The sequence below is a fragment of the Adiantum capillus-veneris genome, chromosome 3, assembly GCF_014529385.1.
Source record: "Adiantum capillus-veneris isolate H3 chromosome 3, ASM1452938v2, whole genome shotgun sequence".
NCBI classification, from domain to species: domain Eukaryota; kingdom Viridiplantae; phylum Streptophyta; class Polypodiopsida; order Polypodiales; family Pteridaceae; genus Adiantum; species Adiantum capillus-veneris.
The window spans coordinates 52,882,339-52,908,129 of record NC_140933.1 but is presented as its reverse complement, the minus strand read 5'-3'; the positions used below and the strand labels follow the sequence as shown (position 1 = coordinate 52,908,129).

The 25,791-nt window shown below is 41.7% G+C and overlaps 1 protein-coding gene across 2 annotated transcripts; it reads left to right on the top strand.

The window, feature by feature from the left end:
• Window positions 1–723: 723 nt before the first annotated feature.
• On the top strand, window positions 724–9,189 carry LOC147460929 (linoleate 9S-lipoxygenase 6-like). 2 transcript variants are annotated; one of them, XM_086508617.1, is made up of 11 exons: window positions 724–878; window positions 1,322–1,482; window positions 1,593–1,674; window positions 2,231–2,526; window positions 3,089–3,329; window positions 3,706–4,065; window positions 4,205–4,290; window positions 4,366–4,473; window positions 7,428–7,729; window positions 7,834–8,118; window positions 8,210–9,189. In XM_086508617.1, coding segments are annotated over exons 1-11 (2,676 nt in total). In that variant the 5' UTR covers window positions 724–877; the 3' UTR covers window positions 8,964–9,189. The 2 variants fall into 2 exon arrangements, with proteins under 2 accessions (XP_086364743.1, XP_086364742.1); XM_086508616.1 differs by lacking the exon at window positions 724–878 and having other exon boundaries at window positions 944–1,482.
• The last annotated feature ends 16,602 nt before the right edge of the window (window positions 9,190–25,791 follow it).

Genomic DNA, 25,791 nt, shown 5'->3' with positions numbered 1-25,791 from the left:
GTGGTAGGAACTATGGCTTTCATGTTTGATTTAGTTCTAACGCTCTAAACCAAAGAGTGTTGGACATTTCGGCGGAAGGGCAGTCCTTTTTGGGACTTATATCCTTTCACCTACTAATCCCAAGAGACTTGAAAGATCTATCTAATGAGTTGTGAACTCAAAAGACTTAGGTGCCCCCCACACGGAGGGGGTAATCGTAAAAGAAGCTCCATGCGATTTTGATTTGACTTCAGTGGTCTCACAAACACATGTGTTCAGGTGGGGTTAATGTCCAAGTCATCAACTGGACCTTGTTGAGGTTCTCCTCAAGCAATGAGAGTAGCCCAAGTGGTAGATCATCCGTCCTTGGCGTTGCAAGTCAGGGCTCAAACCCTCTCAACTGCTATCGCGCGTGTACTTTTGCAGATGGCCGCACATTTGGAAAGTTGGCCAGGCATGCGAAGCCGCCCCTCTGACATCCTCTCGCGGCCAGCTTTCTCTTTTTGCAACGGCGAATGAGCGGATGCCAAATCAACATGGCCATCCATTCCCCGTCCCAGTGTGACACCAGCCTTAGTGTGGAAGTACCCTTATAATAGAGGGAAACTGTGTGTGTACAGTGTGAGCCTTGAGGTACATGTAGATCGTTTCAAACTCAAGACGTAGCCAAATCAATTGGGAACTCTGCGAGAGAGAGAGAGAGAGAGAGAGAGAGAGAGAGACGCGCGTTTAAACTTCAAAGCTTAAGAGTCGCCCCGCCTCTCTCTCTCTCTCTCTCTCTCTCTCTCTCTCTCTCTCTCTCTCTCGCACACACATTGCCAGCACGGTGCGTCTGGCTTCTAAGAAAAGGCATTAGCCTAGCATTTTGGAATGAGTCTTTGCTACATCAAAGCTGCACAGTAAGGTCCCTAGCTTCTTTAGAATAGAGTGTTTTTTACTTTAAATCTGCAGTGTACGTAAATTCCCTTATTTCTTTTTAAGCTGTGGGAGAGCCACCGTCAACTTGCTCCCTTGTTAAGCTTGGCTATGCAGAAACATAGAACCAGCTCTCTCTCTAGCTCTCTGTGTCCGTGCCCAGGATTTTCTTTTTTTTACTTGAAAAAAAAACCCTTCTTTTAAGCAGACAGATTAGCCATTTTCTTGAGCTTGCTTTGTTGTGGGCAGTGGGTGCTCAAGCAAGAAAGTGGGCTTGTTAAAAGCTTTCATTTTCCTGTCAAGGGTTTTTTAATTCGGTTTACGAGCAAAAGTTTGTGTCTGGCTGTTAAGTGCTTTTTTAGAAACGGATACTGATTCTTATATTCCCTGTGGTTTGCAACAAAAATGGAATGCATTTCATTTATAGTGATGCTGCTAAAGAAGATGGCAGCTTTTGTGAAGAGATTATTTCTCCCACATGCAAGTGCTGATCATGAGCAGCAACAACAACTTGAAGACCGCCTTCTGCCGCATTTCTCCGGCACAGTTCTCCTTCGTCGGAAAGGCTTTGTTGATTTGAATGACCAGGTCTCTTCCCCCCTACCTTTTCCTTAAAGCTTCAAAGATGTGGGGACTTTTTAAAAGTTAGCAAAAACAAAATTTGGACCCTTTTTTTCCTTCTTTTTCTTGATCATCAGGTTGCCCACATAAGAGGTCAGATTGATGAATTTTTGGGGCAAAAAGTTAAGTTTCAGCTTGTAAGCTCTCATAGCTTATCAGGTATTCTGCTGTTCTCTCCCCAAATATTTCATTCCCTGTATGGTTTGCTGCATATACGCATTTTTAGCGTATTGCTGTAGTTCTGTTGCAAAACCTCAGAATTGTAAACCACATAAAGTCCATGCAATATCTCCTATACTGAAGCACACAAGCATACAAAGAACACTACATGCATGCGTACACACACACACACGCACGCACGCACACACACACACACACACACACACATATTCTTTTGGGTAAAACTAAATTTTCATGGATTAGAGGAATGCACAAGATATGGCCACTCAAGATGGGTCCAAAAAGCTAGAAACAATCATAGAAAACCTCAACCACTGAAGTATGTCCGTGGACGCATCCACGCACACCCACCCACACACACATGCATCCTCACTCACACTTACTTCCTTTCTCAAGTGTGCTAGTTGCATAGAACAACCAATGATTCTACCCACCCTTTTTGGAATGTGCGAGCTTCTTGGATTCCTGGCTTATATTCAAATGTATTCATAAAGCAGCCTGAATGCTTATGAGAGAGTGCATTTTTTCTAAGCAGCAACTGATGGGGCAGCACGTGTGAGCAAGAATGCGGAGCTTCAAAATTGGGATGCACAGCACAATCAACTGGCAGCGGATCAGGGCTCGACATATTCCATCACCTTTACCATAGACAAAGAATTTGGTCGTCCAGGTGCCCTTCTTGTGAAGAACCACCATCACGACGAGTTTTACCTTGAGTCAGCAACTCTTCACGATCCTGATAATCCTGGCCAGCATCTTTATTTTTCTTGTCACTCTTGGATCTACAATGCCACCAACTACAACAGCCCCCGTGTTTTTTTCACCAATCAGGTGCGGATGATTCAAGGTCCTTTGGGTCAAGTATTGTAGTTTCGGAATGTTGTCGCTTACGCTGCATTTTCTGAAAGGCAAAGGGGCATAGAAATCTAACCTCATCAATTAATGGTTTAAGGGAAGCTCATCTTTGATTCATTTCACTCCTCTCCCACCTATTATGCATGTTTTTCTATTGTCTATACATGTATCATGTCTGATTGTATGCGTTTACACACACACACACACACACACACACACACACATCTAAACGTTGTACGTACACGTTTACATGCACACATATCATGTGTGTATAATGAAAGGCTTGATTTTCTTCACTCTCTTCCTTGGCCCTCTTCCCTTTTGGTCTACTTGTCTATGGGTATGGTAAGCTTTATATGTATAATTTTTCTTCTATCTAGTAGAAAGACCTAGTAACAACCATCTTCTACACACACATACACACACACAAGCACACGTATGTGTAGATATATATTTATGTTGTTATGGACATGGATGCTTGTTCCACAGTTTTTTGGCATTATACATCTCTTGATAGTCCTGCATTTTATGCACATAGGCCTACCTCCCCAATCAAACACCACCAGGCCTTATGGGTTTGCGAAATGAGGAGCTCAAAATGCTACAAGGTGATGGAACGGGAGAAAGAAAAAATGTCGATAGAATTTATGATTATGATGTTTACAATGACCTTGGGACCCCCGATGAAGGAGAGAACAATGCAAGACCTACTTTAGGAGGATCAAAAGAGTTTCCTTATCCAAGAAGATGCCGCACGGGCCGTGAACGCAACAAGTCAGGTAAGTTTTATTGGATGGTGGCCTACAGTTAGGACATAGAGACATGTGCTTCCAAGCTTGAAATTGTGTGTGTTGAAACATGGGGTGAAATGTCTATGCATTTTGGTCATTGCTGAAGTGCATGCTTGCCTACATGTTTGTGGCTATGGTTTTGAACGAAGCATTACGACTGATGTGTTTCGCCATATACTCGTCTATTTTTTGGGATTTGCATTACATTAATCACAAGTGTGTTGTTAAGCTATGAAAGATTGCATCGGTGTGGCATTCACCACTGGAATTTGTATTGTATTGGGGGTCTTGGATCCTCTCTACTAAGGAAAGGTAGCACAATAATTGCCTGTCAATGCTTTTGATTTTTTATTGGTTCTTACAGATCCAAAAACAGAGAAACCAGTTTCTCTCTTGGAGCTCATATATATTCCGAGAGATGAGATATTTGACTACACAAAGACCGCAGATTTTACAGCTGGTGCGATCAAAGCGGTGTCTCACCTCCTTTTACCTGCAGTGAAGTCCGTTTTCAAGGGCATTGAGCAATTCAAGACCATGAAAGATGTTTACAATCTCTATGCAAAAGGGATAGATCTTCCAGCCACGCCGTCTTTACAAGCTAGTAAAGAAGAAGAAGAAGAGTATATGAGGCCTGCTTATGAGATCTTATCCCAGCTAACTACTGATAGGAGCACGGGCAATACAAGCCTTCTTAAATTTCCACTTCCCCTTGTCATCCATAGTATGTCTGAAAAACAACCTTTTGCTTATTGATTGCATGGTGAATTTGTACATTGAGAACTAGAAACATAGAGAAATCATAAGATTCTTTAAAGTAGGAATGTCAGTATAATACTCATATGCATGCATTGATGGTGTAGAAAACAAGGATGCATGGAATACTGATGTCGAATTCGGTCGTCAGACTCTTGGTGGGATGCATCCCTTCACCATTGAGAGGGTGAAAGTAAGCATGCACTGCACTTTTCTTGGGATTTTAGAACTCCTTCTGAATGAGTTCACAAATGAGGCTTTTCTGTAGGTCTTCCCTCCTGTGAGTAAGCTTGATCCCCAAGAATATGGACCGCCAGTCTCTGCCATCAGACCGGATCACATAGAGCCCTACTTGGAGGGAATGACTGCTGCAGAGGTAGGCCCTCCTTTTCCATAACTTCGGTTTCATTTCAATTCGTGTTTTTCGCGGTCATGTTCTCGAGCATCTTTTGCTCTTGCTTGAACCCTAAACCCTAAACCCTGAATCTACATAATAACAAATCTCAGAAGGCTGTGAGACTGTACTACTATGCAAACAGGACAGTAGCCAATTGTCTGGTTGGGTGCGCACAAAGTCGAGCTATCGGGATTGAAGCCTGGTGATCTGGTTTCGATTCCCAATGCCATATTTCAAAATTGAGAGGAGGAATGAAAACCAGTTGAAAATGGATATGTCCAGGGGAAACCCTCTCAACACAGAAAATAAAGATAACTGAGGCAAAACCAGGAGGAGAAGTTGCCTCCTGATTACTTTGGGAACTTAAGCTTAACATGAAGAGAACGAGAGAGGTTCCATGACAGCTTTAAAGGACAGGCTCCCTCACAGAGCCGCGCCTATAGAACTTCATTATTCCAGAAAAGCAAGTGAAATGACAGAAGTGGGGTTGCAGCTTACATAGCCTTTGCTTTATTCTGCAGGTTTGATCTCTGCATTGATCTACATTGCCACTCTGTGTTTGATGCACATTGATGGGCGGCCTGTCCTTAAAGGGGCTGTGGGTCTGTTGCTGCTAGTTTTCAAGACCTCGCTTCATCTTCTTATTGGGTTTGCTGGCAGCGATGAGAGAGAGAGAGAGAGAGAGAGAGAGACGAAGGAAAAGTTTGCCGCATGGCCTGCAAGCGCCTCTGCCCAGCGTTGCTTCGATCTGCCCTCGGCACCGTGCGCCTTCTTCCTTTTGCCCTGTGTACTATGTCTTTTAGTTTTCAACTTGTCACGTTCTTTTTGTGTTGCCTTCCCTTATATGTGATCCTCTTTTTTTTTTTTCTTTTTCTCTTTTTGCTGTTTTCGTTTTCAGGTTTTAGGTGTTTGCCTCTATTAGGATATTGAACTCTTTCCTTGCTCGCATTCTGCACGTGCTTGTCACGTTTGTGTACGATGTGGGCGCATGCACACTAGTTTGTGTAAGGTGTGTGCTCATGCAGCTGTGTGCATGTGAGGTGATGAGTGGTTGGGTAAAGGGGTCTTCATGGTGTGAGTAAATGTTTGTGCCATAGTGATCGGGAACGGAAAATCGGAACATGGAACGGGGAACAGAAACGGGCATGAATTGCCATTCTTTGTTATGGATAGTCATGTCTAAAACACGAAATGGGTATTTGGAATGCAAAACCTTGGAAAAGGAATGGGGGAATGCAAGCTTTAAAATGACCATCTCCTGTAACTATCGGTTTGTGCTGTTGTTTTGATCTTTTGCTTTCATATTTTCTCTCACTGATATAAAGTCTATGGAAAATGGCAACAAAGGACGATTAGGAATAGTTAAAGAGTGGAGCAATTTACGGCATTGTTGCGTGGCTTCGTGTGCATGAATTGTTTGGTCAATTTCCACCTTTTGGGCCACCAAAATCACCTTGAGTAGAAAGACTTTGCAAGAGACAAGAACTTCGTGTTGCATGGACTTCAACGAGACGGACGAGCAGTGATGTAAATGTAAGTGTGCGGATGGAGTAGCGTGTGAGAGCGAGAGAAAATGTTAAAGAGTGAAACCATGATGAATGACTGCCTGTCATGTGCATGTGGACAAGCTAACTCCTACTTCTAGGGTTTAGGACAACCTAGCAACTGGCACCTTAGTGAGCTTGTAAGCAAGACTTGCCCAGGCACTTTGTAGGTGGATTTGATGCTGCATGCTTAAAACGCCAGGCTGGGTGCTGTTGGTGCTGTGGTAGTGATTGACTTGTGGAAATGGTGACCCTCGGGGTGACCTTTAATATAACCTGAAGGCTTGGCTGGGCAAAGCTATTGCCAACGTTTTCACCCATCAGCCCATCGCCAACTTCAGTAGCAGAATCAGCCAAGCGTTATCAGATTGCGGCCTAGTCTCATTGTCAGGTTGCAGTTAAAGTCAAATCAGCCCAACGTTTTCAGTTTTCAGCCTTAGCATCGTAGATCCACGCATCAATAGCAAGATCCCATCAACATCTCAACATCTAGGACCATTTAGAACCATTGTATTAACATTCATGCAATCTAAAGCAAAAACCTCTCTAGTGATCTAGAGAGGGGGGCCCTTGGAGGGGGTTTGGGACCCCATCTGGTGTTAGTCTTCTCTCTCTCTCTCTCTCTCTCTCTCTCTCTCTCAATATCATTATCTCTTCTCTCTCTGGTTTTTAGGTTCTTCCAAGTTCCAACATTTTTCCTTTTGGGTGTTTGCCCTACCCAACCCTACCTCCCTATATATATGGGTGTAGGTGTAATGTGCAACAGAAGTGATTTATGATAAATGCTAAGGATGAGTACTCGTGAAGGGATATGGCTTCAGAGGTTACCTGAGGAATTGGGATTCCCTCAAGTAAACACTTTCAGTTTGGTCCAGTTGGTCATGTTAGGTCTGAATTTGGGGTTTCCTTCTTTTCCTGTATTTTCATGTAGTGAAACAAGTTGCTCTATCCAATACTGCGAGAGACTGGATAGCCATATAAAGAGTCAAAACCCGGGCTAAGCATGACCATAAATGATCCTAAGCATGACCATTAATGGCCAAGCTCTGTACAAACTGTGAGAGACTGGATAGCCACATAAATGATCCTAAGCATGACCATTAATGACCAAGTTGAAAAATCTTCACCTGACTTGACCGGCCACACCTCACTCCTTTTGTAGGAATCCTTGCAATTAGTTGCCATGCAGTCACTGCTTGGAAGATAGATGATGATGGTGATGATGTGGTTACAAGATGGCAAGGTAGCTAATCTAGGTGTCCATGCAGATAATCTATCCATAATGCCTTTCTACATTGTACATAGAACGAGGCAAGCTAGCAAATTAAGGTTGTGCTATTTTCGGCTCTTAATTAACTTTCGATTTTGTATTTGCGCCTGTACATTCAGGCATTGAGGCAAAACAAGCTCTACATGCTGGACTACCATGATGCCTTCTTACCATTCATTAAGAGGATCAATGCATTGCAGAATCACAAGGCGTATGCCTCTCGATCTATTTTCTTTCTAACAAAGAAAGGTGCTTTGATGCCAGTAGCCATAGAGTTGAGCCTGCCTGCAGAGAAAGGAAGCCTTGATAGAGTGTTTGTCCCCCCCCTTACTTCTGATAAGCATCAACATGGGCTATGGAAGCTTGCAAAAACTCATGCCATTCTTAACGATACACCAGTACATCAACTTGTCAGCCATTTGTAAGTGACATTTTCGGATTGTGGCCTTTCATTTGTTATGCTTGTGCATGTGTATGCTCTCAAAATAACGCATGGGTGCTGGTTTTTTGGTCTTGTTTTTGTAGTGTAAGGACCCATGCTTCCATAGAGCCCTTCATCATCGCCTCTCATCGGCAGCTCAGTGCTATGCATCCTTTAATGATATTGCTCCTCCCTCATTTCAAGAATACGTTGAACATCAATGCTATAGCTCGAAAGATTCTTCTCAATGCAGATACAGGAAATGTACTCCAGGGTGGGCTTGTTGAGCGGACATTCACAGTAGGAAGGTATTCCCTTGAGCTATCGTCTGCAATGTACAAGGGCTGGCAATTCAACGAGCAAGGTTTACCAGCTGATTTAATCAAAAGGTGAGCTTTTAAGAAGGAAAATTACCAGAATAGTCTTGGATGCCTAAAATTGTTTGATGGCTATGATAACTCATTTCATGGGTCGAATCAGAGGAATGGCGGTGCAGGATTCAAATGCCAAACATGGAGTGAGACTATTGATAGAGGACTATCCGTATGCAGTAGATGGATTGGAAGTGTGGGAGGCAGTACAGACATGGGTGGGGGACTATGTAGCCATTTACTACAAAGCAGACATGGATGTGAAGCATGACGTCGAGCTACAAAGATGGTGGCAAGAAGTGATAGAAAAGGGGCATGGTGACAAGAAAGATGAACCATGGTGGCCTTCAATGCATAGCATCGACAGTCTAGCGTCGGTATTGACGACTATCATATGGTTGGCATCTGCCCATCACGCTGCTGTGAATTTTGGCCAATACCCATTCGCAGGGCACTTTCCATATAGGCCGACAATGGGGCGTCGACTTGTGCCTTCTCCAGGTACCCCTGAATATGATTCCTTTTTTGAAAATCCGGAGTCTTTCTTTCTGTCATCGATATCATCGCCTTTCCAAGCAATTCTTGGTCTTGCCATCATTGAGCTCCTGTCAACACATGCTTCCAATGAGGAGTACCTTGGGCAGAGGTCGTCACCATATTGGACCAACAATGCAGAGGTGATGCATGCCTTTAAAAGGTTTCAAGACAGGCTTGTTGCAGTGGAGCGGAATATCAATGAAAGAAACAGTAATCCAAAGCTGTTTAATAGATATGGCGACGTCCAAGTACCTTACACTCTTATGTATCCTAGCTCCAAAGAAGGTATCACCAACATGGGTATACCAAATAGCACGTCGATATGATGACAAGGTCCTACACTCCATCAATGTAATCAACTTCCCCTTTCAAACACTTTGTGAGTTACCTCCAAAATGGTCCTCATGGTACTATAGATACTTCCTATATTCATTTCTCCAATAGGATATTTTAGCTACTTTTTGCTATTTTCTCCACTATATTTTGTAAAATCTAAACTATATTTTTCCCCTTTTTCTCTTGCTCCTCTCAATTTGGCATTTTTTTGAATCCTTACAGTGGCATGATTGTAAGTTGAGACAACACTTTTTCCAAACATTGGTGCTAATAAGATTTGGCTTTACAAACTTCTTGACACCAAAACTTCTTGACACCATGTAGGAGCTCATGTTTAAGCTAAGCAAAAGTATGGGACCCACTAGACCTTCAAAATTAGTAACCCAATGGTCGGTGTGCGAACTTGTTTTAGTTAACTAAGTAGATAATTGACCCCGTGTTTTATATAAACAACACGGTTTTACTTATTTTTTAAACTACTATGAAAGTACCTTTCAATACTAACTATATTTACAAAAGTAAACAATCAAAAGATAGGGAAAATTACCAAAATACCTCTCTACTTTGTGGAAATTCCCGAAATACTCAAATTTTAAAAAATTCCCAGAATGCCTCCAATATTTTGTCATAAGTTCCCAAAATGCCAGAATTTACATTGGTTATGTAGGTTTGGAGATGAATTGCTTTCTTATTTTTAGACATAATTGTCCTTTTTTTTGCGAGGTAATTTGTGACAAATTACATGCTAAGCACTCACAAATGGATCTCAGTTGTCGAAAAGGAATAAAGATTGGAAAATCTTGAGCAATCCAACCAGAATAGATACGAGGGTATTTTGAGAATTTGTGAAATTTGAGGGGTATTTTGGGAATTTCCACAATTAGAGGGGTATTTTGGTATATTTTCCTAAAAGATATTGCCACACTAGTTTTGGAGAAAGTATTCAATCTTGCTAGTAAATATTTTCTTGATGAAAATATGATGATAGTTGTTGGATTTACGCACAAAACATGTAGGATGGTAGCTATTATTAGCCATGTTTTCCATGATGGACTCGTGACTATTGGAATGATAGTGGCAATGTGTCAAATGGGAATTTCCATCGAACTATTTTTTGCTTGTATTAGGAAAATTTAAGCCTTACATAATGTTACACACTTTCTAAGTATGGTGGAGTAGAATTACCTTTGTACTAGTGCATATATGCTTGTGAACACTAGGCCAACTTGCCCTTGGATAATCATGACAATCATAAACAATCTAGTTCCGAGCTTCTACTAATAGAGTTCACAGTCTCCCCTTATGATGACACAACATAAGCTTCACATTTTGTTCACAATCATTCGAGATGGTGAACTTGGTGTTATGCCTCTATCAAGGATGAAAAAAGGCTCTCAAGCATTTTTGGCAATAGAAGATATGATCTTGCACATCAAGATGCAATCCCAACAAGTAGAACAAGCTAAGCTTCCTTTGTAAATTAGTGCATGTGTCTTTTGAACATTAGGGTGAAAACCACCTAGACTACCATGACAATCGTATCAAAGCCAATGCCCAATGTAAGAGCTCGAGGGTTAGTACACATACTCTTCCCCTTACGTCATTATATAGGCCTTATATATTGTTAACCTTGCTACAACATTAAGAAACAAATGGTTATTGGGCATGTAAAACATCATCATAAACATCCTTATGTAATCCCAGCAAGGAGAAGATCAGAACACAAAACTTGAACATGTGCAATAATTCCTATATCTCCCACTAGACAAGGCATATAGCTTCCTTGCCAGATTTTGATGCACAAACGTACACTGCTTTTGTGGTAGATTGAGATGTTGAATCTTGGAAACAAGATCACCATAAAACTACATGACTAGTAAACGTGAAGAAATAGCCTAATTTATACCATCTGTTATCTAACATTCCCTGCTTACTCTTTATACATGTAACCATCCACACATGCTTCTTTGCCGCCAAAAAAAGTGCGTAGCTCTTTTCAATATCATTCAAGTATCTAATCACACCTTATACCGCCTCCTAGTACTTCTTGCCAAGATACACCACAAATCCACTAATGACTTCCTCTATAAATACACAAGTCCCAATCATGTCTTATTCAACAAACCAAAAATAGATGCATAAGTGTTGTGGCAAAAACAATTTGTTCCTTCCCATGTATATCTTTTCTAGATTGTCCATGTATATGTGCCAAGTACCCCATGAGTTGTCTCTTTGCCACTTGGAGCCTCATCTCTTTTACTTTATCAAACCACTTGTATGGGTCATGGATTCCACCACTATAATTTTAGGTAAGCATTCTCCAATCAATAGAAACCATATCTACACCACTTTTCCTATGAATGTCTCCTATCTCTACACACATTGTGAAAGAGAGAGGAATGTATCCAATTGACGAGTTAATTAAACGAAGTTTCCATTATCTTGGTTGACTCCATAATTACGTATTTAATTGAATTGTGGTATTAACACTATGAATGCAATCTTAATCTACCCACCAGAATTTCCAACAACTAGTATCAAAGCTCTATAGAGGTAACTATTTCCTAATCTGTATTATCATAGGGAAACTCTCATAGTTAATTTCAATTAGAATATTATGAGGCCCAATAATACCTTGGGTAAGTCACAGTCAAAGCAACTCCTATATTGTCTCGTAGCCTGTAACAATGGTGACTAGGTTGACCGCCTTCTTCTGGCCGTAGAGTCGGCAAGGCGGGATTCACGGCAAGACCGCCCGACCGTAGGGCCTGGGCGTCTGAACTAGACATGCCACACATATAAAGGGTCAAGGGATGAGGTGAAGTTCTCATTGTCTCGTTGGCTGGGTAGAGAGCTAGACGACCTACCCCTCTTGGTCAGGTAAGCCCGTAATGGTTTATGCATTTTTGTAACATTGGTATCAAAGCTTACACGTAGATTCGTGTGTAAACGGATTCACATACACCTTAATCCACAAATGAGTGAATTAATGAAGATTTGAGGGATAAGGGTGAATTTGAAGCTAAGAGGAAGGAGGAGTGCATAGAATAGTGCTCCATAGCTCAAAGGGGGAAGCTCTCTTGCTCTCTCTTTCTCGTAGCTCTCACCGCTCTCTCTCTTCTCTCGCTCCTGTCGACCACCTTTGCACTGCTCGTGGTGGCTGCCGCAATCTACACACGATTGTAGTTGCTGAACTATTGTTGCTGCTCTTAGGATTTCATAGAAGCATTATTAATTCAAGATTCAAGATATTAAGCTCACTAAGGGATTTTTCACGTGCATGGGCAAGGAGGGTTTCTAAGGAAGGATGTTCCACATTGAAGTTCGGCTACGAGCTCCATTGCCTACAAAATTCTTGGCATGTGGGACTCCCGTAGTAGATACCACAATGCACTGTCAACCTTGATGCTGGTTCGCGACTCTCGAAAAGAGAAGGGGGTGACTATTTTCCCTTTTTGATAATTTGTTAGCGTTTGTGTGTGCAAATTTCTATTAATCTGTTTTTTCATACATCCTCAAGTTCTCTAAGTTTTTCGGATTCGCTCTTGTTGGCTTCCTGATGAAATCTTCCCAACATTTTCACAACACTTTGATTATTAAATCAAAATAAATTCAACAAAAACGATCGATGAATTACAATAGTATAAATATATGAAAGACAAGAGAGCAAGAGCTACTCAATCGAGAGAGTGTATGCCATGATTAAGAGAGAAAATTAGCATAAAAGAGGGCAAAAGTGTATCTTTTGCAGCTTTGCTATGATGGATTCTAATGGCTCTGTGGCTTTGAAAGAGGGGGGGGGGGGTGGGTGGTATAAAAGTGAACAGTTAAGAATTTGATTCCTACTAAAAAAGTGCCTTGCGTACGAAGACACAATTTTGGGATTCTCTTTTGTTACCATATACATGTGGTAGTGATGTGTGTGAACACACTAGGACCGCCGGGGCATCTTTTCCCTCTTTAGGAGGTTTTTCCCCCCGTGCATTGTAACTCTAGGGCTATCTATCTTTCGATTGCACACTAAGTAACACACTCTCTATTGTGTGCCTTCAGCTTCCTTTGTCTTCTCCAAGCTGTGTGTGTTTCTCTGCAACCCTAATTCCAACAATTGGTATCAGAGTAGGTTGCATCCTTCCGGGCTTAGTCGCCAGCTGCTCCAGTACACGTCTGCTCACTTTCTCCGATTTCAGTGAGCTTCGGCAAGCGTTCGTAGGTTGACAAATACTTCGGGCAAGCTTGTAGAGCTTGGTCTGCTCAGATTTTTGCTTTGGGCTCATTTTGGCCTCCGTTTCCACTACAGACAGTACTGCACAGGCTATTTCGTCATTTTGTGCAGAGTTTCTGTCAGGGCCGTTTTTTGCATAACAGGTGCGTTACAGTCCTCTACAGTTTGTGCTATATAGCACGTGTTGTTCCCGCTCCGTTTCTCCTATTTTTGGGCAGTTTTCACATCAGGTGCAACATTTACCATGGCTGACAACAACAACACACATGTGTTCAAGATGTTTGTTGCTGAGGACAGGTTGGATGGGGACAATTACCCTATGTGGGCTTATATGATGCAACATCTTCTTGTGTCAAAGGGCGTCTGGAACATTGTGCAGGGCATTGATGTACGTCCTGGTTCTAAGGATGTAGGCGATGTTGAGGATGTTGCAAGTCTTGCTGCTGTTAGAGTTGTTTTGCCTACTGCCGGCAGAACAAGCTCATTGGGATGTAAAGGATGTGCATGCTCATGCATTGATTGCGTTGTCTGTGAAGCGCACCATTGTTCCTCACATCCGTTCAACAAAATCTGCAAAACAGTCTTGGGATATTCTAGCAGGTCTTTATGCAAGTCGCAATGTGGCTAAAATTGCTTTGCTGCGTAAAGAGCTGGAGTCGAAGATTATGCATGAGGAAGATGATATGGACACTTTCCTTGCTAGTGTCAAGGACATCAATGAGCAACTTATTTCTGCAGGTGAAGTCATTTCAGACAGTTCCCTTGTGCAGACTGTTCTTCATGCCTTACCAGATTCTTACCAGACTTTTGCGAGTACTTGGAGACTTATGACCCAAGGAAATCCAGAAGTTCTCAAGTTTGATGCATTATGCACATTGCTGTTGCAAGAGTCACTTTCCAAAAAAAAGAGGACTAGGCAGCGTTTAGTTGAACATGCTTTTATTGATTCTCAAAGAAAGGGTGGTAACAGTAATGCAGCCACTTCTTATGGTTCTATTGCGAGTGGGAAAAATTCTGTTCCTAATGCTTCTTCTGGCAGCAATTCGTCTGGAAATTCTGGTGACAAGGGCAAAAATAAGATGCGTTGCCATTATTGTAAAGCTAATGATCACTTGATCAAGTCGTGTCCTAAGTTGAAGGCCAAAGAGGCTAAGAAGAAAGAGGGTGGTTCCACTGCAAATGCTGGTTCCACTACAAATGCAGCCATTGTTGAGTCTTCTGTGAAAGGAGACTGTAATGCTGATGTTGATGCAGAATGGGCTTTTAGCGTAGAGTGCACTTACAATCCTGTTGTCCATGATGCATGCTTGTCAGTTGTGCTGCAGATTCACATGTGTGGTATTTCGACAGTGGTGCTACAAAGCACATTACCTCACATCGTGAATTGTTTACCTCTCTTGAGTCTGTCCCTCAGGGGAATTCAGTCACTTGTGCCAACAACGCCTCTTATCCAGTTCAGGGAGTTGGAAAGATTGTGCTCACTGCTGCTAATGGCAGCTCCTTCACACTTGTTGATGCACTTTATGTACCTGGGATCAAGAAGAATCTCTTGTCTATATCCGCACTTGCTAGACTTGGACTTGTAGTCAAATTTGTGGATGACAGATGTACAATTCATGATCTCAGTTTTGATGATGAAATTGTTGCATCTGGGCTTTTGTGCCATGGGCTGTATAAGCTCACTTTGTATGAAAAGTGTGGACAAAATTTTGCAAATGCTGTTGCAGATTCAAGGGCTATTTCAGATGCAAAACTTTGCCATGCACGTTTTGATCATCTGAATTTTGTCAGTTTGCTGCGTTTGCAGAAATCTGATATGGTTGCTTCTTTGCTGCCTCTTGAAGCACCTGTCAAACATGTTTGTGAAGGCTGTATTCTGTGTAAAATGCAGCATTCTAAGTTTCCAAAGGATGGTTCACAGTTAGGGCCACATGCAGGTTGCAACTTGTGCATAGTGATGTTTGTGGGCCCATGCAAACTCCGTCCTTAGGCAATTACCTGTACTTCGTGACTTTCATTGATGATTACTCCAGGCATGCATGGGTATTTTCGCTTAAAGCAAAGTCCGAAGTTACCCTATTTCCAACAATCATGGCCTTGAAAGTGCCAATTGGATGTCAGAAAGGTCTTTTTGCTCTCATCTTAGTATCTTCAAAGCAAAAACTCATAACAGCTAAAATTTCTTATTCGTTACTTGAGGTGTTCCCTTTGACTGATGACTATGGTATTTCATACCCGCGGTTTTCCCTTTGACAGTTCATTCAGTGGCTATTTGATGCTAAAGTTTTCCTTTTGACTATTAGTCTATGTGAGGTTTGCTCTTTGACAGTTATTCACTGTATCATTTAGATCAATACTTGATTGAGGTTTTGTCCTTTGAACAATGTGAAAGGTGATTTTTTTCCATTGTTTTTATGCTCTTCTTGTCTTTGTTAGAGGGCTCGTTAACAAAGACCTCTTCCAATTTTGTACATATTTGGATATGTGAATTGTACTTTTGTTTTCCTCTTTTTTGGATATTATGATTAGCGATGATAAATTTCCTCTAAGTACTTGATCCAATTTATATCGTGTGGAGACCTGCTTCGTCTCCACATAAATTTTGAAGATTCCCAATTTTGTTATTTTTGGCCAGTTGCTTCCCTATTGGGGAGGACTGTTATCACTATTATTACTTTTGAACGTTTATCAATTTTGCTTATCTTTTATTCTCCAAAATAATTCAAAAGCAGCAATGTAAATAGAACTCTCCTTTACCTATTATTCTTAGAGTTTAAGAGAAAAGCAACCACTTCTATGTTTGGGTGCATGCATGAAGAGAGAAAGATGTTGGAATTAGGGTTGCAGAGAAACACACACAGCTTGGAGAAGACGAAGGAAGCTCAAGGCACACAATAGAGAGTGTGTTACTTAGTGTGCAATGGAAAGATAGATAGCCCTAGAGTGATGGGCGTATATACAATGCACTGGGGAAAAAACCTCCTAAAGAGGGAAAAAATGCCCCGGTGGTCCTAGTGTGTTCACACACATCACTACCACATGTATATGGTAACAAATCCCCCCTGGAGTGATGCAGTGAACGAGAGCTGGCACATGAGTAAAGGGAAGTGGCATGCTCTGAGGACATGATCAGTCCACAAAGGGGAGTAAGCCCAAAGCTTTGCGGAAAGCTTCAAGCTTCTCACAAGACAATGCCTTTGTGAAAAGATCTGCAAGGTTGTCCTATGTTGGCACATAAGCCAAGCTGATCTCTCGTGCTGAGAGCCTCTCCCTGACATAGTGGTAATGCACCTCAATGTGCTTTGTGCGAGCATGAAAAACTGGGTTCTTCGCAACTGCCAATGCGCTTTGACTATCATTGTAGATAGTGTTAGCAGTGTCTTGTCCAACACCCAAATCAGCCATAAGGCGTCTGAGCCATACACACTCAACCGTAGATAGCTGTGAGGACTGTCTTGTACTCAGCCTCACAACTCGAAGTGGCCACAGTAGGTTGCTTCTTGCTCAACCATGATATACATGAACTGCCAAGCATGAAACAAAAACCACTTGTGGACACTCTCATGTCAAAACAACCAGCCCAATCTGAGTCCGAAAAAGCATGTAAGTCTGGCCGCAATGATCCCCCCTTGGGATAAAACAAGCCAAGATGTAAAATGCCACTAAGGTAGCGGAAAATCCTCTTGACAGCCTACCAATGCTTAGACCCTGGGCTATGCATAAATCTGCTGACCTGTGAGACTGCAAACTGAATATCCGGCCTCGTGTTGCATACATATAGCAGGATCGCCATCATAATGTAGAATCAACTTCAAACCTGTTTCCATGGGAGTGGAAATAGGTTTGCAATCCTCAAGTCCAAACTTACATAGCAATGTCTCTATGTAACTTTTCTGACACAAGGCAATACCATCATCACACTGCTTAAACTGTATACCCAAGTAATGATGCAACAGCCCCAAATCTTTCATCTTGAAAGTAGCATTCAAATCAACCTTAAATTCAGCAATATGTCTCTCATTTGGTCCAGTGATCAACAAATCATCAACATAAAGAACCACAATGAGAAGTACATCACCCTCACGCTTTACATACAATGTGCTTTCTGTTGGACTATTACGAAAGCCTTGTTTGACCAAATGAGTGTTAGCTTTCTCATACCAAGCACGAGGAGATTTCTTCAACCCATACAAATCCTTGTTACATTTGCACACTTTGTCCTCTTGTCCTTTTATGACAAAATTGCGAGGCTGCATTACATAAACTTCCTCAAATATGTCACCATTCAAGAAAGCAGTAACAATGTTTGATTGATGTACATCCCAACCAAAATGAGATGCCAATGCACATAGAAAACACACAGTAGTCATACGACAAGTGGGAGCAAAAGTCTCTTCATAATCTATGCCTTTTTGCTTTGCATAACCCTTTGCAACAAGTTGAGCCTTATGGCGATCGATCTCACCATCCGGCTTGCGTTTCAACTTGTAAACCCACTTCGTGCCAATGGCCTTTTTGCTAGGAGGCAAATCACATAAAGTCCATGTGTCATTTTCTATGAGTGCATCATATTCTGATTGCATGGCAACCATCCAATTTTTTGAATTCTGTGCTTCATCAAAAGACAGAGGCTCCTCAACATCATGTAAGCTAGACACAGCCAAAGCATAACAATCTGATGCATAAGATGCATGGTGAGAGCTTGAACGAGTACGACTAGACAAAGGTGCATCCAATTTACTGTCACGCAAAGTTTGCACTAGCCATTTTGGCATACCTCTAGCCTGCTCATTTTCAGCCCTTTCCTCATCAAGTACATCATGTACATCTGCATCAGTTGTAGGCTGATCTAGAACATTTTCAGAAACCCGCATAGGTTGTACATTTGCCTCATTGGAACTTACATTCGTATTTCCACCACCGAAAAGAGGCAACAAAGTGTCATAATGTCCTGTGAGCTTACATTACTGTCTCTAGTACATGACAACAAGGGCTGAACAGAATTTTCCACAAACACTACATCCCGAGAAACCAGAATATGTTTTGTTTGCGGATGATACAACCTGTAACCTTTGCTTTCAGCACTATAACCAACAAAAATACATTTGACAGCCTTATCATCCAATTTTCTTCGTTGCACTTGTGGCACCAAAGCATATGCCAAACAGCCAAAAACACGCATGTGCTCAATAGAAGTCTTTCTATCATGCCATGCTTCATATGGAGTAATAGATTGCAAAGATTTCGTAGGACACCTGTTAAGTACATAAGTGGCACACATGATGGCCTCAAGCCAAAAAGAATGCGGCAAAGCTTGACTTTTGACCATACAGTGTGCCATTTCCGTAAGTGACCTGTTTTTCCGTAAGTGCCATTTCCGTAAGTGACATATACTCCCCCCCTCGATCGGAACGGAGGGTGCCCATAGTACATTTCGAGACATTTTCAGCCATAGCAAAAAATTGTTTGAAGCACAGAAACACACACAGCTTGGAGAAGATGAAGAAGCTTAAGGTACACAAAAGAGATTATATTTCTTAATGCACAATGGAATGATAAGTTAGCCCTAGAATGATGGACATATATACAATGCACAAGGGAAAAACCCTAGAATGATGGACGTATGTACAATGCACACGAGAAAAAACCTCCTAGTAAGGGAAAAATGCCTCGACGGTCCTAAGTGTGTTCACACACATCACTATCTCATACATGGTAACAAATCCCGCCTGGGAGTGATGCTGTAACATTTAATGGCCTAATAACTTATGTGTAGCGGAAATTAACATGAACATAGTGGGCATTTCATTAGAATAGATTCCTAATGAGAATTACAAGAGTGCTTGGGTGGAGAGAGCAACAAAAAGCATAACACCTAGTTAGATAGCATCAACAATACTTTCAAAAGAGAGAGAAATTAAGCTATTGACAACAGTTGAGGACCGGATTTGCATGGAGCCGGTCCCCCCTCCAAAAGGCTTTGTATTATGGTTTCTCCCATCAAGAGAGACATTGTACAATACAATTCTTTGTGTTCCTTCAAGACTAGCTAGTGCAATGAAGATGGAAGCTTCATGCACTAAGCAAAACACTTAATCAAACACAACTTGAATTATCCCCGTTCTAAGACCCAAGACCTCACACACCTTCGAAGATGGTGAGAGCTAGCAGGATATGAGGGTAGATTGAGAGGAAGAAGGAGTATCTTACGAGAAAGATGTACATCTCCTCACATAATCACTCACATGTAGCATAGCTTAGCTTAGTAATTAGCTTGGTAGAGGAGATGAGCATGCATTGAAGATTGGCTCTTGGTTGGATTTGCATCCACATGCCAAGAGAGTGTTGATGTAGGCTTCTATCTCACAAGCTTGGAGTAGGTGATGAGTTCTCCATTAAAGCTTGGGAAGAGATAGTCTTCTCTTTCTTCACACATGAGCTTGTGTGAGCGTGTGTGTGATAATGCCTTGCAAAAATAGCCCCCCCCTCTCTCTCTCTTGGGTGAGCCCTCTTGCTAATTGCTCTTGCTGTAGCCTCATTGGCCCTCCCCAAGTCAAGCCAATTACAATTAAGCAGCATAAGTGATAGCCTTCTGACATGTGTCCCCCTTTCCCCTTTTGTGAGAGCTTTAGGTAATTGAATAATTAAACTAAACTCTCATTGGACCCCTTTGCCTCTTGGCCAATAGGAATTAGGCAAGCCATGGGGCTCCTGAATGCTCATTGGACCCCTTGGGAGACTGCCCAATAGTCTTCTAGGAGACTTAATTCTCATTGGTTTCTTTTATTAAATGTTTTTAAATTAATTAAACTAGATTTACTCTAGCTTAATTCTCATTGGTCCACTTCAAGGGTCATCCAATAGAAATTGGGCACACCTTGTGGGCATCTGGCCTAGGGAGCTGACATGTGTCCCTCATTCCCTTTGTGTAAAGGGAGCCTGTGTGTGTGTGTGTGTGTGTGTGTGTGTGTGTGTGTGTGTGTGTGTGGATTTCTCTCTCATCCCCTACCTTTAGGGCTCGCCCCCTCCCATGTAGGGATGTGCAAAGACTTTTAGGGCACACACAAAGCATCCAATTTTCCCTAGGGTTGACCTTTGGACACAACCTTTGAATTTTGGAACCTTAGCATTTTGGAAGTCTTAATGGGCTGAACCTTAGGGTCTTTTTAGCCCGTTGTTACACATGGCTCTTTTGCAGATGGACCCCCCTTTGGATCCCTATTTTCACTCCTTTGGATCCCTACTGTGGCCGGTCTGCTAGCTTAACCAATATTCTAGCTTTTTCTCCCCTGGCCTTCCCCACATTAAATGATCAGTTTAATATGAGAAAATCATTTAGGAGAATTAGATATTGATTATTATGACAGATGCGGTGAATGAGAGCTAGCACATAGTGTATAGGGAAGTTCCATGTCCTAAGGACATGATCAATCCACAAAGGGGAGTAAGACCCAAGCTTTGCGGAAAGCTTCCCACTTCTCATGAGGCAATGCCTTTGTGAACATATATGCAAGGTTGTATTGTGTGTTGGCAAATAAGCCAAGCTGGGTCCCTCATGCTGAGAGTCTCTCTCACATAATGATAGTGCACCTCAATGTGCTTCGTGCGAGCATGAAAATTTAGGCTTCTTGCAACTGCCAATGCGATCTAGCTGTTAGTGTAGATGATGTTGGCTTTGTCCTATCAACACCCAAATCAGCCATAAGGCGGTTGGCCATACACACTCAATTGTATCTATGAATACTCTCTTGTACACAGCTTCACAATTGGAAGTGGCCATAGTAGGTTCAAAGGGCAACCATGATATGATGAACTGTTAAGCACAAAATAGAAACCACTACACTCACGTGCCATAACCATGATATGATGAACTGTTAAGCACAAAATATTATGCTTCTTTCTCAACCATGATATGATGAACTGTTAAGCACAAAATAGAAACCACTACACTCACGTGCCATAACAACCAACCCAATTCGAGCCTGCAAAAGCATGCAAATCTGGTGGAAATGATCTCCCCTTGGGTTAAAGCAAGCAAAGATGTAAAGTTCCACTCAAGTAGGAAAAATCCTCTTGACAGCCTATCAATGGTTAGACCCTAGGCTATGCATAAATCTGCTAACTTGTGAGACTGCAAATTGAATATCTAGCCACGTATTCCATACATAGATAACTTGACAGCCTATCAATGGTTAGACCCTAGGCTATGCATAAATCTGCTAACTTGTGAGACTGCAAATTGAATATCTAGCCACGTATTCCATACATAGATAAGGAATCCAGTAGAAGTTTGATAAAGAGTGACATCGACGGGATCACCGGTATCAGAAGGCTCAATTTCAAACCCATTTCCATTGGAGTAGCAATAGGTTTGCAGTCCTCAAGTCCAAACTTAGATAGTAAGGTCTCTATGTAGCTTTTTTGACACAAGGCAATACCTCTATCACATTGCTTAAACTCTATGCCCAAATAATGATGCAACAGTCCCAAGTCTTTCATCTTGAAAGCAACATTCAAATCAACCTTAAATTTAGCAATACGTGTCTCATTTGGGCCAGTAATCAGCAAATCATCGACATAAAGAATGACAATGAGAAATACATCACTCTCACGCTGTTGTGCAGCTCCGCTTCCACGAAGGAAAAATGAGCAAAGAGGTGCAAGTTAAGCTTCTTTGAAGGTTATGTGTTTAGTCAATAGTGATCATGACTTGATAATAAGCTAGCTTTATGCTAAATGTATGACAAATTCAATTATATAAAGGGCCAAAAAATGTCTTAATGATGCTAAAAGAAAGTATGTTTGGAGTGATCATAAACAGAAGTTTATGGATTAGAAGTGTAGTACTCAATTCTCTCTGCAGGATTGTCTTTACAGCCCATCAATTGGAGCTACGATGAGGAAGTTATGACAGTTTGAAATTTGAATGAATTGTAGATCTATCCCAGATTGGGCAATTGCAGATGAGGGATTCAGAGATGAAGAAAATGCATGGTCTTGAAGTGCACATCTTGTGGAGCACATCGGTCTTTTTAAATTGGCAATCAAAGTTTTGGTTGCCAAGATATTGTCAGTTAAAGTTTCATCAGGTGCCATTTTTGTACTAGTTTGGTCACCTCGATGAGTGTGCCATTTGAGATTTTTGCGGCTTTGCTAGGGTTTGTACAAAAATTATGGAGCATATGAAAGCCATGGGAGTTGACGGCTTGTTAAATGGAGCCCAGATCATGAAGATATTGCGAGTTGAAAGTTGTGCATATGACGGCCCAGCGCAGTGCCATGTGATTTTTGTAGTTTTTGGAATGTATGGTTGGAAGTCTTGGGGAAACTAAAATGCAGTAATATTTGCATGATTTGAAGTTGGTGAAGTGAAGTTCCAATTGATCTTTGTGGCTTGATCACCGAGTTGGTGGGTAGTACACTGCAAAGGCTTCAAGTTGGTGGAAAAATATTTTTAACAAGGGAGTTTTTGAGGGGTTTAAGGAGCTTTGGAGGCCTTGGTAGCCTTGGTAGTGCCACGTGGCAGGGACTTAGTTCCACATGTGCACTATGATTTGATTGGGGCGGGGTTTTTATAATGCAAGTGAGATCCTCCATTAGAAATGTGGTGTGAGGGAGTGAGCTCCTAAGCTCCCTAGCTATGGCCTTCCGCTGGGCGGGCGCTGCTTGTGGTGTCACTTGGCATTTGATGATGTTTACAACTGGGCTGGACATCGACGATGACACACAGTGGCATCGTAGGGTGATAATGTGGCATGCCTTGTAAGGCCTATTCCCATGTGGTGTAGAAAGGCCGCCTTATTTTTATTGAAGGGAAACTGTATGGGTTGTCACGGAGCCGTGACAACCCTCTGGGGGGGGCAGTCACACAAGTGCAAGCTAATTCAAGCTGAGAATAGCAAGTGTGCTTGTACATGCACTCTCAAGCTAATAATAGAAAAAAGGGGAGTCTGAAAATAGAGTGAAGGGAGGACTCACACACCCAAAGGGGGCGCAATTTTTTGCATTTGGATAGAGATTTTTGGCGATCAAGAAGGAGGATTTTCAAGCAAGGAGAGCAAGGGAAGAAGTAGGAGAAGGAGGAGGGTGCTCTCGATCGGGGAGAACTCTCGATCGGGCGACCCTCTTATAAGCTGAAATATGATATTGAACTGGCTATAGATTAAAAGAAGGTTTTTGAAGAGTGCGTTCTTAATAGTAAAGTGAAGCTCACATTGGGTGATATTTTGGGACTTGCCAAGTGCTAGTTCCATGAAAAGATCATTGATATTAACAAAAGAAAGCGGTAGTACCAAGTGACCAAGAGCCAGAGTCAGTAAAGAAAGCGGCAGTACCAAGTGACCAAGAGCCAGAGTTAGTAAAGAGCCAAATGATTCGACACATCGAAGAAATTTTGGATGATTATGAAGAAGAATTTAAAGAGCTTGAAGATGAAGAGTCAAAGCCTATGGGGTTTCAAACTCGATTGTACCTGAGGTCAGAAATGTTCATTTTAATGGCGAGGAAGACAATGAAATTATACCCAAGAGTCAATTTTCAAGGACTCGTTGGGCAAGAGCGACAACTAAAACCATCATGAAGGTTGGTGACATTGAAGAGCCAGTGGTCTTAGCACTTGTAGACGATGGTCCACAAATCAATCTTATGGAAAATGGCTTATACCAAAAGGGAAAGTGGCCTATTGATTTTGACCACGGTTGGTGGATATGATCTACCAACATGATTCCATGCGATTTATATGGTGCATGTGCAAAGGTCAAGGTAACTATTGGGGATGTTTTTGATGAACAAAACTTTTTTGTACAGGAGAATTCCTTCTATCCACTTATTTTGGTACAACTCAACATTACGTCTGCACGGATGGAAACAAAGGTGCTAGATGATGGCTCAGCCTATGCAAGGATCTGTAGTGGAGATGTTCAATTTATGACTGTATGTGTTGACCATGCCAGGAATAAAGACAATTTACATGATCATTCATTACCAAAGATACGCAAGGAGTTTAAAGTCACAAAGAGAGACTTTCTCTTCAGGGTTTTTGGGGTTAACATTTGAAGGTTCAGTGTCTTACAGGAAATTCAATGATTTGCCTAAGTGGGAGAAAAAATATGTTTCAAGTATTCAAAGTGAATTGCAGGGATGTGAAGTGCTTGAACCAGATGATGTGATTACAAGGATCATTGAAGAGGTATCTTATGTAGATACTATATCAGAGATTGAGGAGATCAAGCAATACAGGTTACAAAGTGGAACTGATATTGTTAAAGTGCACTCAATGAACATGTATGAAGAGTTAGACAGATACGAGCCACTTATACATATCAAAGAAAATTCGGGTGGAATAGTTGGAGTACAAGTAGAGATTAAGTACAAAACTGTTGCAAAGAAGTAGGACCATTGGCTACACCTCTACCAGAAGGAAGTGATGGGCTCACCAAAGAAGATTCTCAAAAGCCTATGCTCAAAAATCCAAAGAACATTGGACATAAGTTTTACTAAGGAGACATTGGAAATAGCAATGTGCATAATGCATCAAACTTGACAATTTCCTTGGGTCATAAGTCTCCAAGTACTAGCAAAAGTCTAGTAAAAATCTGGAAAAGCATTAAGAGCAATCTGCACAAGTGAACTGTTAGAAAAGACTTCGCCTGCATAAATAATTTCTCATTAATATCCTTGATACCAATAAGGAAAGTGTCCTTTTCATCTTCCTCATGCATAATCTTTGACTCCAGGTCTTTAGGCAACAATGAAATTTTAGCCTCATTGCGACTTGCATAAAGAACATCCAAAATACACCAAGCCTATTTTGTAGATTTAACTGAATGAATGTGAGGAGTAATAGTGCGCTTCATGGATAACATAATCAATGCATGAGCTTGTGCATCTCTAACATCCCAACGAGCTTGCTCAGCTGTAGGCAAAACAGTTATGGCAACAACAACCTTGCCACCAAAACTTGCAGCATCCTCAACATTGCCTGCATCCTCAGAACCAGGACGTACATCAATGCCCTGCACAACAATCCAAACACCCTTTGACACAAGAACATGTTGCATCATGTAAGCCCACATTAGGTAACTGTCCCCATCCAATTTATCCCGAGTAGCAAATAATTTGAACACACCTATGTTGTTGTTAGACATGGTGAATGCCTGCGCCTGATGTAAAAACTATCCAAAAAGAGGGGAACAAAGCGAGACCAACAAGTGCTATAACACAACCCGTCAAAGATTGCAAGGGATATGTTATGCATAAAACAACACTAACAAAAATTCTACACAAAATGACAAAACTGCCTATCAAGTATTGCTTGTAGTGGAAACAGAGACCAAAATGAGCTTGAAGTATTTGTTGAGTTGTTGACCCTCACCAAAGCTTGCTAGAATTTAAGAAAGTGAACAGGCATGTGCTGACAAGGCTGATGACTAAGTCCGGGAGGATGCGACCTTCTCTCATACTAATTGTTGGAAATAGGGTTGCAGGGAAGCACACACAGCTTGGAGAAGATGAAGGAATCTCAAGGCACACAACAAAGAGTAGTATTACTTAGTGTGAAATGAAACATGAGTTAGCCCTAGAATGATGGGCAT

Coding starts and splice junctions, on each gene's coding strand:
- LOC147460929 (XM_086508616.1), top strand. CDS start 1,300: ATGGAATGCATTTCATTTATAGTGATGCTGCTAAAGAAGATGGCAGCT. Junction 2,527..3,088: donor GTGTTTTTTTCACCAATCAG/GTGCGGATGATT, acceptor TTATGCACATAG/GCCTACCTCCCCAATCAAAC. Junction 4,066..4,204: donor ACTTCCCCTTGTCATCCATA/GTATGTCTGAAA, acceptor TTGATGGTGTAG/AAAACAAGGATGCATGGAAT.